At 33.9% G+C, this 13,269-nt stretch overlaps 2 protein-coding genes across 2 annotated transcripts; one reads left to right on the forward strand and one right to left on the reverse strand.

Annotated features, from left to right (window-relative positions):
- Positions 1-763: 763 nt before the first annotated feature.
- LOC107062166 (uncharacterized) lies at positions 764-1,671 on the reverse strand. The gene is made up of 2 exons (XM_015312505.1): positions 1,284-1,671; positions 764-819 (listed from the first exon to the last, which is right to left on the reverse strand). Exons 1-2 carry the CDS (start codon positions 1,669-1,671, stop codon positions 764-766), a joined length of 444 nt encoding a protein of 147 aa, XP_015167991.1.
- Positions 1,672-3,961: 2,290 nt separating this feature from the next.
- LOC107062167 (probable indole-3-pyruvate monooxygenase YUCCA10) lies at positions 3,962-5,697 on the forward strand. Its single transcript, XM_015312506.1, has 2 exons — positions 3,962-4,135; positions 5,458-5,697. Exons 1-2 carry the CDS (start codon positions 3,962-3,964, stop codon positions 5,695-5,697), a joined length of 414 nt encoding a protein of 137 aa, XP_015167992.1.
- The last annotated feature ends 7,572 nt before the right edge of the window (positions 5,698-13,269 follow it).

Here is a 13,269-nt window from a genome sequence, read left to right on the forward strand (position 1 = left end):
TTGTAGCAAAATGTCATATTTTAATGACATTTTCGCTAAATGTCGCTAAAAACAACGACATTTTGCAATAAATGTCATTATCATAGTGACATTTTTGGACCAAATGTCATTTATATTTTACGACATTTTGACATCAAATGTCATTGTTTTATGACATTTTGTTCTTAAATGTCGTGAAATTCTTTATTTTCCGACATTTGTTTCAAATGTCACCAAATTAATGTCGTCGTACGTACATTTTCTTGTAGTGGATGTGATCAATAGTGCAACATTAACATACATAAATGCATTACAATAAAGCAAATACTAACATACATCACACAAACATGAAATCAAACCATCACCTACCTCGAAACCAAGCATGAATCCTCCTAAGAAACTTGATTCTTCCCTTTCCGGATTATTTCCGTTTGTTCTAGGTCTACAAAAGAGTAATATAATGCAAGGATCACTAATTAAGGTCTAATTTACCCGGATTATAACAAACCCAATAACCCAGGAACAAACCCATGATCCTAAGGTGCATCTAGGGATTATTTCCACCACCAAATTCAGACCAAAAACCCTCCCCAATTATTAATAACCAAGAATCTAAGTTCTACGAATCGAAAAAATGGATTAGGGGAGTATGAACCTTACGTTTTGCACCAAAACTAGTGGAAAACTATCAAGAAATCTCCTAGGGTCGTCTCCTAGATCTTAAGAATGTAGTTTACAGAATAATTTTTGGGGTTTATTTCCAACTTAAGTCGTGACTTGCCCACTATGGCGGCCCCCACCATGCCAAAGCAGCCCCACCCTGGAGGGAAAATTCCCACCCTGGTGGTTTACACGGAAACAAAGAGTCAAAAGTTAAGTTACAAACCCCCATTTTACAACACACCTTCAACCCATGACACTCAGAAACTACCCGTTCACGCTAAGATCAGTTTCTGGAGTTCTACTTGCCTGAATTTGATTCTGTAAAGTTGTATAGGTTTTTAACGTCTTAGCTATCTACTCATATGATTAAATTCATAATTAGATCTCTCATTTAATACCAGATCTCCCTAGACCTCACTGACTCTGATTTCGTCCAAATCTGGACTTGGCTAGAAATTCTCAAGTTAATACCAAAAAAATTTCTGGCCCAAAATTTTTCCACGTTGGCTTTTCTATAATGATGGGAGTAGGTCGTTACAATAGATACCAATTTACCATCACTTGTTCCCGAGTGAAAAATTAGTAAAACAGGCTAAAGCAAGAGTGGAGTAGTACCTTAATAGACGAAGAACTGAAGATACTTTTATCGCATGTCCTTCTAGGTTTCTCGAGTAGCTTTCTCAATCGGATTATGCTTCCATTGAACTTTACGGAGTTAATCTCTTTGGTCCTCAACTTCCGTACATTACGATCAAGAATTGCAACCAGCTCCTCCCCATACTGAAGATCTTTGTATAATAATACTGAGTCCCACTTTATGATGTTATCTCCATCCCTATGGTACCTCTTCAACATGGACACATGAAACACTGGATGAATTCCAGATAAGTTAGGTGTTAAAGCCAATCTATAAGCCACTGGCCCTACACAGTCAAGAATCTTAAATGGACTCATGTTTTGAAGACTAAGCTTGCCCTTCTTGCCAAATCTCACCACCCCTTGCATGGGTGACACCTTAATAAGAACCATCTCACCAGTCTAAAATGTCATGTCTCTTACCTTTTGGTTTGCATACTTTTTCTGTCTTCTCTAGGTTGCTAAAAGATTAGCTTGAATACTCTTCACTTTATGTTGACCATCATTCACTAAATCAACCTCATAAAGATTCACATCTCCAGCCTCTAACCATTCTATGGGTGATCTACATCCCCTCCCATAAAGTTCCTCAAATGGTGCCATATCAATGCTGGAGTGGTAACTGTTATTAGAGGATAACTCACACAAAGGTAGGAACTTGTCCTAATGTCCTTTAAAGTCAATCACACATGCCCTCAACATATGTTCTAGCACTTGAATAGTCCACTCTGACTGCTCGTCCATATGTGGATGAACAGTTGTACTAAAAGTGAGTTGAGTGCCCAATTTATCATGTAATTTTATCCAAAATTTGAAGGTGAACTGTGTACCATGATCTGAGATGATAGAATGGGGCACCCCATGCATCCTCACTATCTCTTTCACATAAACTTTAGCCAACTGTTGAGCATTATAATCTATTCTGACCGAAATAAAATGGGCTGACTTAGTTAATCTATCAACCACTATCCAAATGGAATCAAACTTCCCCAAAGTCTTGGGAAGACCAACCACAAAATCCATAGCTATCCTTTCCCACTTCCATTCCGAAATTGGCATTCTCTGGAGCAAACCTGCAGGCCATTGATGCTCATATTTTACTTGTTGTCAATTTTGACACTTAGCCACAAATTCTGCTATGTCTTTCTTTATGCCAGACCACCAATAAAGTCGCTTCAAATCTCGGTACATCTTGGTCACCCATGGATTAATAGAATAATGTGAACGATGAGATTCTGTCAACAAATTTTGAATCAAGTCATCTACTCGAGGAACACAAATCCTTCCTTTAAAACTTAGACCACCCCTCCCCCCGCATCTAAAGTTGCATCTTGGTCTTCCCTCTATTTTCTTTCTGAGCTCATTCAAATTCTCATCCTCAAACTGTTTGGCCCTGATCTCCTCCATGAACGTGTCCCTTACCTCAATTCTAGCTAACACCCCATCTTTCTCTAAGATTCCCAACTGCATGAACTTAGATTCCAAGGTTTGAATTTCCTAAGCCAAAGGTTATTTGGATACACTCAAGCAAGCTAGACTACCCATACTCAGCGCCTTCTGACTTAGTGTGTCTGCTATATTAGCCTTACCCGGGTGATACCGGATGGTCATAGCATAATCCTTGAATAACTCTATCCACCATCGTTGTCTCCAATTCAGATCCTTTTGAGCGAACACTTGTTTTAGACTACGATGATCACTAAGCACCTCACACTTGACACCATAGAGGTAATGCCGCCAAATATTAAGAGCAAACACCACTGCTTCCAACTCTAAATCATGTGTTGGGTAATTCCTGTCATGTACCTTCAACTGCCGTTATGCATAAGCTATAACATTCTTATCCTGAATTAACATAACACCCAAACCTGAATGAGACGCATCACAATAAACTATAAAATCTTTACCTTCCACCAATAGTGTTAGAATAGGTGATGTGGTCAAAAGAGTCTTGAGCTTTTGAAAGCTCCTATCACATTTTTTGGTACATTCCAAAGGTACCTCCTTTTTGGTCAACTTTGTCAGATGCGTGGCAATAGAAGCAAAGTTCTTTCCGAAGCGATGATAGTAGCTAGTGAGCCCCACACAACTCCAAACTTTAGTCACAGATCCAGGTAGAACTCAACTCTTAACCGCTTCAATCTTTTGGGGATCTACCATTACCCCTTCCTTGAAACTACATGCCCCAAAAAGGCAACTGAATCCAACCAGAACTCACAGTTGGAAAATTTGGCATATAACTTTTGTCTCCCAAGAATACCCAGTACAATATGAAGATGGTCGACATGTTCTTCCTTACTCTTTGAATACACCAAAATATCAACAATGAGGACAATCACAAAATAATCCAGGAATGGTTTGAACACACCATTCATCAAACTCAAGAAAGTTGCCGGCGCATTTGTCAACCCAAATGACATTACTAAAAACTAATAGTGCCCATAGCGGGTACTATTGTCACGACCCAGGGTACCCCCTAGATGTAATAAGGCACATACAACCCCAAAAGGAATGTCAATATCAAGCCAAAATTCCAAACTTGTATTGAATCAGCCTTTTACAACAATGGGAAAAGAAATGGAATGTCAAATCAAGAAATTTAACTAGTGGAGAAATTGAATTGTATGCTAGTGATTTCTTGATTTTGGCTACTGGAGAATATAACGAAGGTTATATTCAAAAAATGGTAGGAATAGAAAATTTCAAAGGCGAAATAATCCATTCAAGTGATTATAGATCTGGTGAAAAATATAAAGATAAAAAGGTATTGGTGGTTGGATCAGGAAATTCTGGGATGGAAATAGCTTTTGATCTTTCAAGTTATGAAGGTCTCAAATCAATTGTTGTTAGAAGTCCAGTAAGTCTTTCTATCTTTTTATGCCTTATAATTACTTTTATCATTATTTGTTTCCATGTGAGTAGGTTTGTGTTTGTTATAAAAAAAATTAAAAGGTGGTGTTTGATCAGTTTAGTTGTACATCAACTATTTTACATGGTACTTGTTACTTTTTACTAGCCCTTGTAATGTTGTAACTCGATTCATCAAGAGATTTGTATGGGTGTCCTACCCTTATGTGAAAGGGCCAGAATATGAACATGATTTCTGATGATTTTCATTCTACTTTGTTGACCACCCAGTCATATGTACCCTTGTGGTATTTCTTATCTAAAAAATAAATTTTTGAATTAGCTTCACCTCCAATAATTCCACCGATTCATCATTTGTGTTAAATTTCACAAACGTACTTTCGAAGCACTATACAAAATTGTAAAAACAACCTTGATTCCGAATTCAAAGTTGATTTAATGAAATCGGTTGTTCTTTAAAAAGGGAATACTGATTGATTAGAAAGTGATTAAGGAATATTGTGTTGGATTATTGTAAATACAAAAATTTGGGATAGATATTTAAATATCCTAAAACCATAGAAAATCTCAATATTCCATTTCTAAATCATACATTATTAGAAATTTTAATATTCAGGTCTCATCGGGTATTTTATATTGTGAGAAAAAGAAGAGAAGGATTTGGAGAGGTGACAAGTTGTTTAGTATAAGTATAAACAACTCATATACTTTTTACTTTGAGGAACTGAATTCAAAAAAAAGAACTAGAGTTTCTTTTTCTTATAAGTAGATTCTTTATTTTTAATAAGTTTGTCTTATTAACAATTTTATACATCGTCATTTTTACATGTTGCACAGATAACATATTTTACTTTTTAAGATTTTGAATCTCATAATTTTGAAGAAACTTGTCTATAGATATCAGTTAGATTACTAGATAAATGATAGTATAAAAAATTATTTTCACTAACTGTATATGAAATTGAGATTTCTCTTTTAATTTAATCTTTTGTGCATTACTCATATATATTTCTTTTTTTAGAACCTTTTATAATTCCAGTTACCAACTTTGATCTATGTTTTTGAATACTACAACTTATATACAATTACATTATTGATCTGATTTTGTACTTCTTATTTAATATATCGTCAAAATATGGAACTTACACCCATAAATATGTACAGTATAGTTCATGATGTTCTCCCAAAGTGTTATAACTTTTCTATAGTTAGATGATGCAAGTTTTTCACATGCACAATCAATTATATATTTGATAAATATGGTTGTTAATTCTAAAAGTTTTAATATATTTTGTCCTAATGTTTTTGCAGATTCATGTTCTAACAAGGGAGATGGTGTATACTGCAACGTTGTTGCTAATATATTTACCGGTATCTTCAGTTGATACTGTAATTCCAAAGTATACTAAATTTAAGTTTGGAAATTTAGAAGAATTAGGAATACCACAACCAGAAGAAGGCCCATTTTCTGTTAAAATATCAAATGGTAGATCCCCAGTAATTGATGTTGGTGCCATTGACAAGATTAAACTTGGACAGATTAAGGTGTGATACTATCTTTATTTTATTTCATTCTATTTGGAGAAATATTATGTGAAAAAAATAGATGGATTTAATTTCTCCGAGGGTTTTGATCTTATAGTAAAACTACAACATGTGATGTATGGTTAGGCACACATCACGAGTTCAAATTTGATTAATGCGAAGAACCTAGCAGTAGTATTTAATGAAAAAGAGTAAAATACATGTTCATTATCATGGGCAACAGTTGAAGTGTTATAGTTACAAAATTGGTAGAATTTAGTAATTTTGGCTAATACAATAAATTTGTGTAAATAGTTCATCTAATATGCATTAATATTCGATTGTGAAAAAGGAATAATACTTGTTTTTTTTTGTAAAATAACTTTTGGTGAATAGTTAATTAGGTACTTCCTGGAATATAGAAAATAAAGGAACATACAGTAGTGTTTGACAATGGGGATGAACATCAAGTTGATGCAATCATTTTTGCTACTGGATACAAGAATATTTCCACCAAATGGCTAAAGGTACGTTTTGTAAATTATCCCTATGTTCTTTTTTTCTTAATTCTAAATTAGAGTCTTGAAATTTTCGAATTGCCCATAAATATTGTGTGCGGATAAGTTTTTCTCAATAAATTTTCCTAGTTACTAGTTTCACTTACAATTAATTTTACCATCATTGTTTCAAATAATGTAAAAAAAAATCTTTTGTATGTATGATTATAGCTCAATATTCCTTGAAGATGGAACATTGATAAATTGGAAAGGAGAGAATGGACTCTATTGTGCTGGATTTTCAAAAATAGGGATTGCTGGTATTTCAATGGATGCTATAGCTATTGCCAATGATATTAAGAGTGTTAGAGGAGAAAAAATTTATATTTTTATTATCATTATTATATCAGACTATGTTGTTAAATAAATTTTCTAAACCCTGTGTTAATGCAGGATGCTTTTTACACCGAACTTGACTTGTTAAGTTCAACTAGAACTTAAAAACCTTGTTTCACCTTGTTTCTTTTAGTATGTTTTTTATTGGAATCAAGTTTCTACTGTCATAGAAATTCGATAAAACTTTTCTGATTGATTGTCTTTCTTTGTTGATTTTTCTATTTTTATAATGATGGTGTGGGGTTTAGATCGCACACATTTCGACTATTATATCGAACACTTGCTATCGCTTTCCAGCACAAATATCGAATAACTATACTCATCAAATTGGGTAGCTTTTATTTGAGACATTTATTGACAACATGAATAAAATCTACTATTTCCTCTATTATTCATAGTAAAGTAGATCAAGAGAGAGACATAGAGAGAGAGAATTGGCTTCTTAAGAATCTATTTTTCCTTTAATTCCTTGATGTTCATAAGATACATAAAATTAAATGTACATTGAGTAGTTACCATTCCATCTTGCTAAGGTCATTCCTAGGTCGATCTCTACAAAATATCCTACCGAACCAGTACAAAAACAAGTGGATGACGATAGTTACATTACCTAGCTCTTAAGAAAGTCCTAGCAAGAATGTAAAAGTTGTTGTAGATGATTCAACTAGATACATACAACCTACTTAATCTAGAACCAAATGGTTAATTTAGCTTCCTCCCAAACCTCTTGTCTGCATGTTTGACCACTTAGCCTTAGGTGCATGCTTATTTTTGGGCCAAATTTTTGTGTATGATTTTCCCAACAATTGAGAAGAAGAAGTTCCTCCCCAGCTTTCATCTGATCTTTTCCTTTTAGTTTAGATAGAGTCTAGTGGTACATTGTCCCCATTTGACTTTTGATTGTCCCTAGTTCGCTGAAGATGCTTTTCCCCAACCTTTGGTAGACAATTTTCCTTTTAACCAAAGAGAGTCGGATGGTCCACCATCCTCCTTAGGTTGTCCCCAACTCGTTGAACGTACTCCTTCCCAACCTTCAGTAGACCATTTTCTATTTGACTATCCATAGCTCACTTAAGTTAATCCTTCCCAGCCTTCGGTAGACCATTTTCTTTTTGTCGTGATAGGTTCTGATGGTATAGCTGAATGAATTCCTTTTTGTCTTTCTTTACTTTGATCCTACTTCTTGATATCTCTACAAGGAAGAGTGGAAGTATTTCCATCTTCCATAATGTTCCTTGTCTCATATTAACTTTATTTCCCTCAGGAGACTCTATAGATTTTTTTTTCAACAAACAACACCCTTTAGATGCCCTATTAGGAGGATCATATTTCTTAATAAAATCCTTGGCCATATTGACCCAAGTGAACCATTTCTATGTGTCTTGGTTTGCATACCACATCAAGGTTGGCCCTGTAAGCATCCTAACAAAAAGTCTCATATTAAATTCATTTCCTTGCCCTATGCTTGCTAACCAATTGAGATATGCCTTCAAGTGGTTCTGAGGAAGACATGTCCTATCATACATTGGAATATCAAAAAGATTATAAGGTGTCTCGTTCTCATTTTCCATCTCGACCAAAATTTTCCCAAGTTGTGGAACAAGCTCATTTGTGAAGAAATTTGGTTAGTCTCGGTATTAAAATGTCTTCGACAATTTTCTCCATATTTGCTTGTTTCACTTGAATTGTCAAATGCCTCATCCTATGGAAATGGATGCATGTCTGAAAAGTGCTGGGCATTGCAATCAAACTTGGGATATGTAGTTGCGCGAATAGGAGACTATCCCTCTAAGTCTTCATCGGAGGAGTCTTTAAGATCATAATCCAATCAGTCTTCATTCGAAGAGTTCTTAAGATCGGCTATCATTTCCTTGATGCCATCAATTTCTTGCTCCATTTTTGCAACTTTTTCCTCAAGCTTAGCAATTTTATCATGTTATGATTCAGCTTCATCATAGTTAAACTCGTCTTCAACTAAGTCAATAATAATTCAATTGGCCCTAACGTCCTTGAACTTGTTTGACCCTTGATGCTCAACTTAACTAAACCCTTTGGAAGGAAAGTGAAATATTTGGTAAGCGTGGAGTAAGTATGTGAAATATCAAGAGTAGAGCATTTAGAAGCGAATAAATCAAGTTCTATAAGGATATTTTTTAAAAAAAAATATAAACTTGGTGACAGGGTCAAGATTAAAATAATTGATAAGAAAGTTAAGGTTAGTAAGAGGCACAAGGATTGGACTTGATACACCAAAAGACTGAATGACCTTAAACTCTATTTTAGTATTGGCGGATTTTTTTTTAAAACAATTGTCTAGGATGGAGGTAGTGTAAAACAATTAGAGACGAACAAGATTTCCCCTTGATTTGCATGCCAAAACTTGGAATTAGTGCATAAAAATAATGACATAACTATTTTGAATTGAATAAATATTGCACTCGATGGAGAAAAAATGAACAAATATCGAGAAGTGCTATTTGGTAGGTTGCGCGAATTATCTACAAATTTAAGAAGCACCAAATTATATGAAAATTGAAAGAAATTGAAAGATGAAGTAAAAGCTCCATAACATAGATCAAAAAGCTTTTGTTGTTATTAAGATAGGATTATACCCGTAAAGGAGGGATGTGAAAAATCTCGAGAATGTAAAGAGTTATAAGAGTGAATTTTGGCACGAGTCTATAAATTTTTTGAATGTTAATGGGCAAAAAATATCACACCAAATTTCGAACAATAATGCCAATTTTTAAAAAGTAAGAAAAAAATTCTTAAAGCAAGTCACGGATATGAATATTGAGAATATCAAAGGAAGGAAATCAACATTTTTAAAATTTTAAAGGAAGAAAGTGAGTTTTTGTAAAATATTACAAGGTCATTTAAAATTTGCGTAAACAAGTATAAAAGAAAAAAGTTTATGAAGGTGACATAAGAAATTGTAAAGATGCAATAGGTAATCAAATAAAGAAATGAGTAAAGGCAAATAATTTTCTCTTCTGAAAATAAGAAAAAAAAACAAAGATGGTGTTAGTAATAGTCAATTAAAATGACGTTGCAAATAATTTCATATAAATCACGTAGCAAGTAAGCAGTCAAATATTTATAAAGCACGTAACACAAGTATATCAAATAATGCGTCCTAATATATAGGTGACCTCTTTATTCCAGTGGTAGGCCTAACGCGTATTTGAAAAATAAATGTGCCAAAATATGTCATTCCATTGCTCTTTAATTAATTAAACAAATCCATTCCCAAAGTTAAATACCAAAATAACCTTAAGTTTTATGACAAGTCAAAAAAGAATAAAAATAAAGTTCTCCATTGCATCTACGCATCTTCGTCTCGTGGCTTGCTCGTGATTTAATCTCCGTGGGCCAAAAGTTGGGATCTTCACAGTCATATGCATCACAAAATGGTTAGTAATAACCACCCTCCTAAAGTTTAATTAATTTAGAAAAAGCGGTCAATATTTTGGCACAACTATTTTCAAATAATGCACACATAAATGATAAGAGTCACTCGGGGTCGTGAACCCACTTGGACATTTGGATAAAGTTGACTAGTGAACTTAACATATACAAAGGATAGTAAGCCTCCTAAGTTTGAATGATGCATGTAACTATAAAGGTATTGGTATAGTTCTATCCTGGGTTGATTAAGAGTGGGTTTACTAGACACAAGGTTCCCGAGTGGACAACTCTAGTGAGAAGGCCACACGGTCACACAAAAGAAGATTTGGACACCCCACGCATACACCAACTCTCCTAAACTTTTGGTTTTTAAATGAAATTTCAGGTGCGCAAAACACACCTCGCGTGTACTTGTGATAGTGTGAATTTTTCAGAATCGCAGGAAGTGTGACCGGAATGACAATTTATATTAAACAGTAACAAATAAACAATTTATATAAAGCAGTAACAAATAATCAATTTATATCAAATAAGCATGAAAAATAAAGCATTAAGCCATTAAAATTAAACAAACAAAAAAAATGAAAAAAGCAAATATTCAAAACGCAAATATTAACCTAAGTCTATTATGTTTTAGAATCTAAACTCTCTAGTGAAGTCGTCATTTCAGTTATACCCCATTTTAAGTCACGTCAAATAGTGTAAAACATATTGGTGATTTCCAAATTATTAACTAGCTTAAGAAGTCGCCACCTAATTAATTACGGTGAATTAGGGTATCTAGAACGATTAAGTTATTGTCTAAAGTTAACTTCATTTTAAGGTCTACTAAACATGAGAATCTAGATAAGGGTTCTAGTTATCCTAAAGGGAAGATGTTAAGTATTCTTTGAGATCCGTTCAGAAGGGTTACCGACAAAACGTAGGTTAATTAAAGAAAAAAAATAGAATAACCATTAAAAGTATAAGAGAAAATTTAGACTTGAAAGATTATACTTGAGAAAGAAAAGTTAAAGTACAATTTTATAACATATTAACTTTACCTATAAAGACCCCAAAAGTTAAATAACTAGAAAAACTAGCTCCTTGAACCCTAGCCCCAACTTGCTTCTTCTTCTTCTTCCTTGAAGTTCAAGAGAGAGAAATTTTGGGAGAGGAGATGAACTTTGAGAAATATTTGAGTGTTGTGAAAATATGACTTAGTTTAGGTGAATTTGACTTAAAAATGACTTATATAGTGACCCTAAACTTACCCAAAATGACTTCACTTTGATTGGACTTACACTGGAATTACCCAAAACACCCCTCACTTAAATTGAGCTGCCAGGTGCCACGAGGGGCTCCATGAGTCATGGTCATGACCACGAGTCATGGTCATGACCACGAGTCATGGTTATGACCACGAGCCATGGTCCCCTCGAACTTACTCTCTTCTTGTTCCTTCGATTCTACTCCAATTTCCTTGGAAAATCCTGAAACAACTAATCACATGTTTTAGTGCACTATCATCACAACTAATACAAAACAGAGCTAATAGACTCAAGATTATTCTTTAATTCAATCACATCACGGGCGAATATTGGCAACTTAGGCATATATATATGCCTAAGATCACCACCCCACACTTAAACATTTGTTTGTCCTCAAACAATCTTTAGACTATCAACTCTTTTTCATAACCCTTGGACTTATCAACCCACCTTAAAATTAACCAAACATATTTAATCACGATTTTGTAGTTCACATTGGATGCAACATTTCAACAATTTTACTATATCATTATGATACACAAACTTACAACACACATGCATGCTCAAAGAATGAATCTTTTTTTTTCCGGGCTAATGCAAACTCATACAAACACACCATTTGGACAATCCAGATATGTTTCATGAACGCCCTCACTCATTTGTGTTTAGTTTAGCCTTTCACTGAAGCAATCATATCATAAACAAGGCCTTTAGGTAATCCCATTCTTTTCAACTCAAATTTCTCCATAAAATTATGAATCACTAATGAAAATCATAATTCTTGGCCATAGAGATTTCAAGAAACTAATTCAAGAATCTCAAGAAAGGTTTTCTTGACCGTTTACCTTTAAGCTAGGGTTTCAAGGCTTCTAATCAAGTTCTTCTTCAAAATTCTTCAAGGTTATTCAAGAACCTTGGTCTTCCAGGTATGTAAGGCTATCATAGTGTTGGACTAGTTCTTCCTCATGACCTACATCTACTTTCAAATCAGTAAAACAGAAATCTAGGATTCTATTCCTAGATTTGAGTATTCTTGAGATAAGTTGATTTTGAATTCTTGAGTTCATGTTTCTTTTAAAAGTTTTGTTCTTAATTATTGAGTTTCTATATTTTTATTGACATGCTTGAGTTTAATTGTTCATGTCTATAATTCAGTATGAACCCTATTTTGAGTTATAAATCTTGAGAAGTTTTTCAAAGCCAACACTTGAGTTTCAAACTGAGTTTTGAGGAAGTAAGTATGAGAATGAGAAGAGTGGTATACATGAGTTCCATATTGTTATTTAGACCCTTGAGTTGAGTCGTTCATGCCCATAAATTCCGCATGAACTCCATTAGTTGAGTATCTTTGAGATGAGTAGTATCATTGTGTTCTATGTTCTTGAGTTCTAAGTCCTTGAGTTCTTGAGTTTTGAGTTCTGAGTAATGAGTTTTCTTATTTCTATTAAGATCCCTAAGTTGAGTCGTTCATGTTTATAATTCCACATGAACCCTATGATTTGAGTTATAAATTTTGAAAAGCTTTTTAAATCTAACACTTGAATTCTTAAACAGAGTTTTGAGAAAGTAAAGATGAATTTTGAGAAAAGAGTTTCTAAAACATGATTAGTACGACAATTGAGTATTCCATCAATGTATGAGCAGTATGGTATCTAGATATACCATCAATGTTTATGCAATATGACTTCCCGAGTCATCAAGGATCATAATAAAATATTGTTTTCATATGTTTTTGAAAGAGTTTTCATGTATGAATTCAGTAAGAGTATAAGGGGACTATGTATTCCCAGAGGTATCAATTTTTACATTGATAAAAGAGAAACTGAGATTTCTAAATGAGTTATGAGTTCAAAAGATATTTCAAGAGAAATTACCTCTTTTAAGAAGGTAGTTTGAACAAGTATCTCAAACTAAAGGAAGATATATATATATATATATATATAAACATATGAGCATGAGTATATATTATTGGGAGTAGTATTGAGGACCGGTATGGGGACGAGTTCAGACAACTCAAAGTCCTCATAAACCATGTATGCCAACATGGG

Source organism: Solanum tuberosum, unplaced genomic scaffold, assembly GCF_000226075.1.
Source record: "Solanum tuberosum cultivar DM 1-3 516 R44 unplaced genomic scaffold, SolTub_3.0 scf00203, whole genome shotgun sequence".
Classification (NCBI taxonomy): Eukaryota; Viridiplantae; Streptophyta; class Magnoliopsida; order Solanales; family Solanaceae; genus Solanum; species Solanum tuberosum.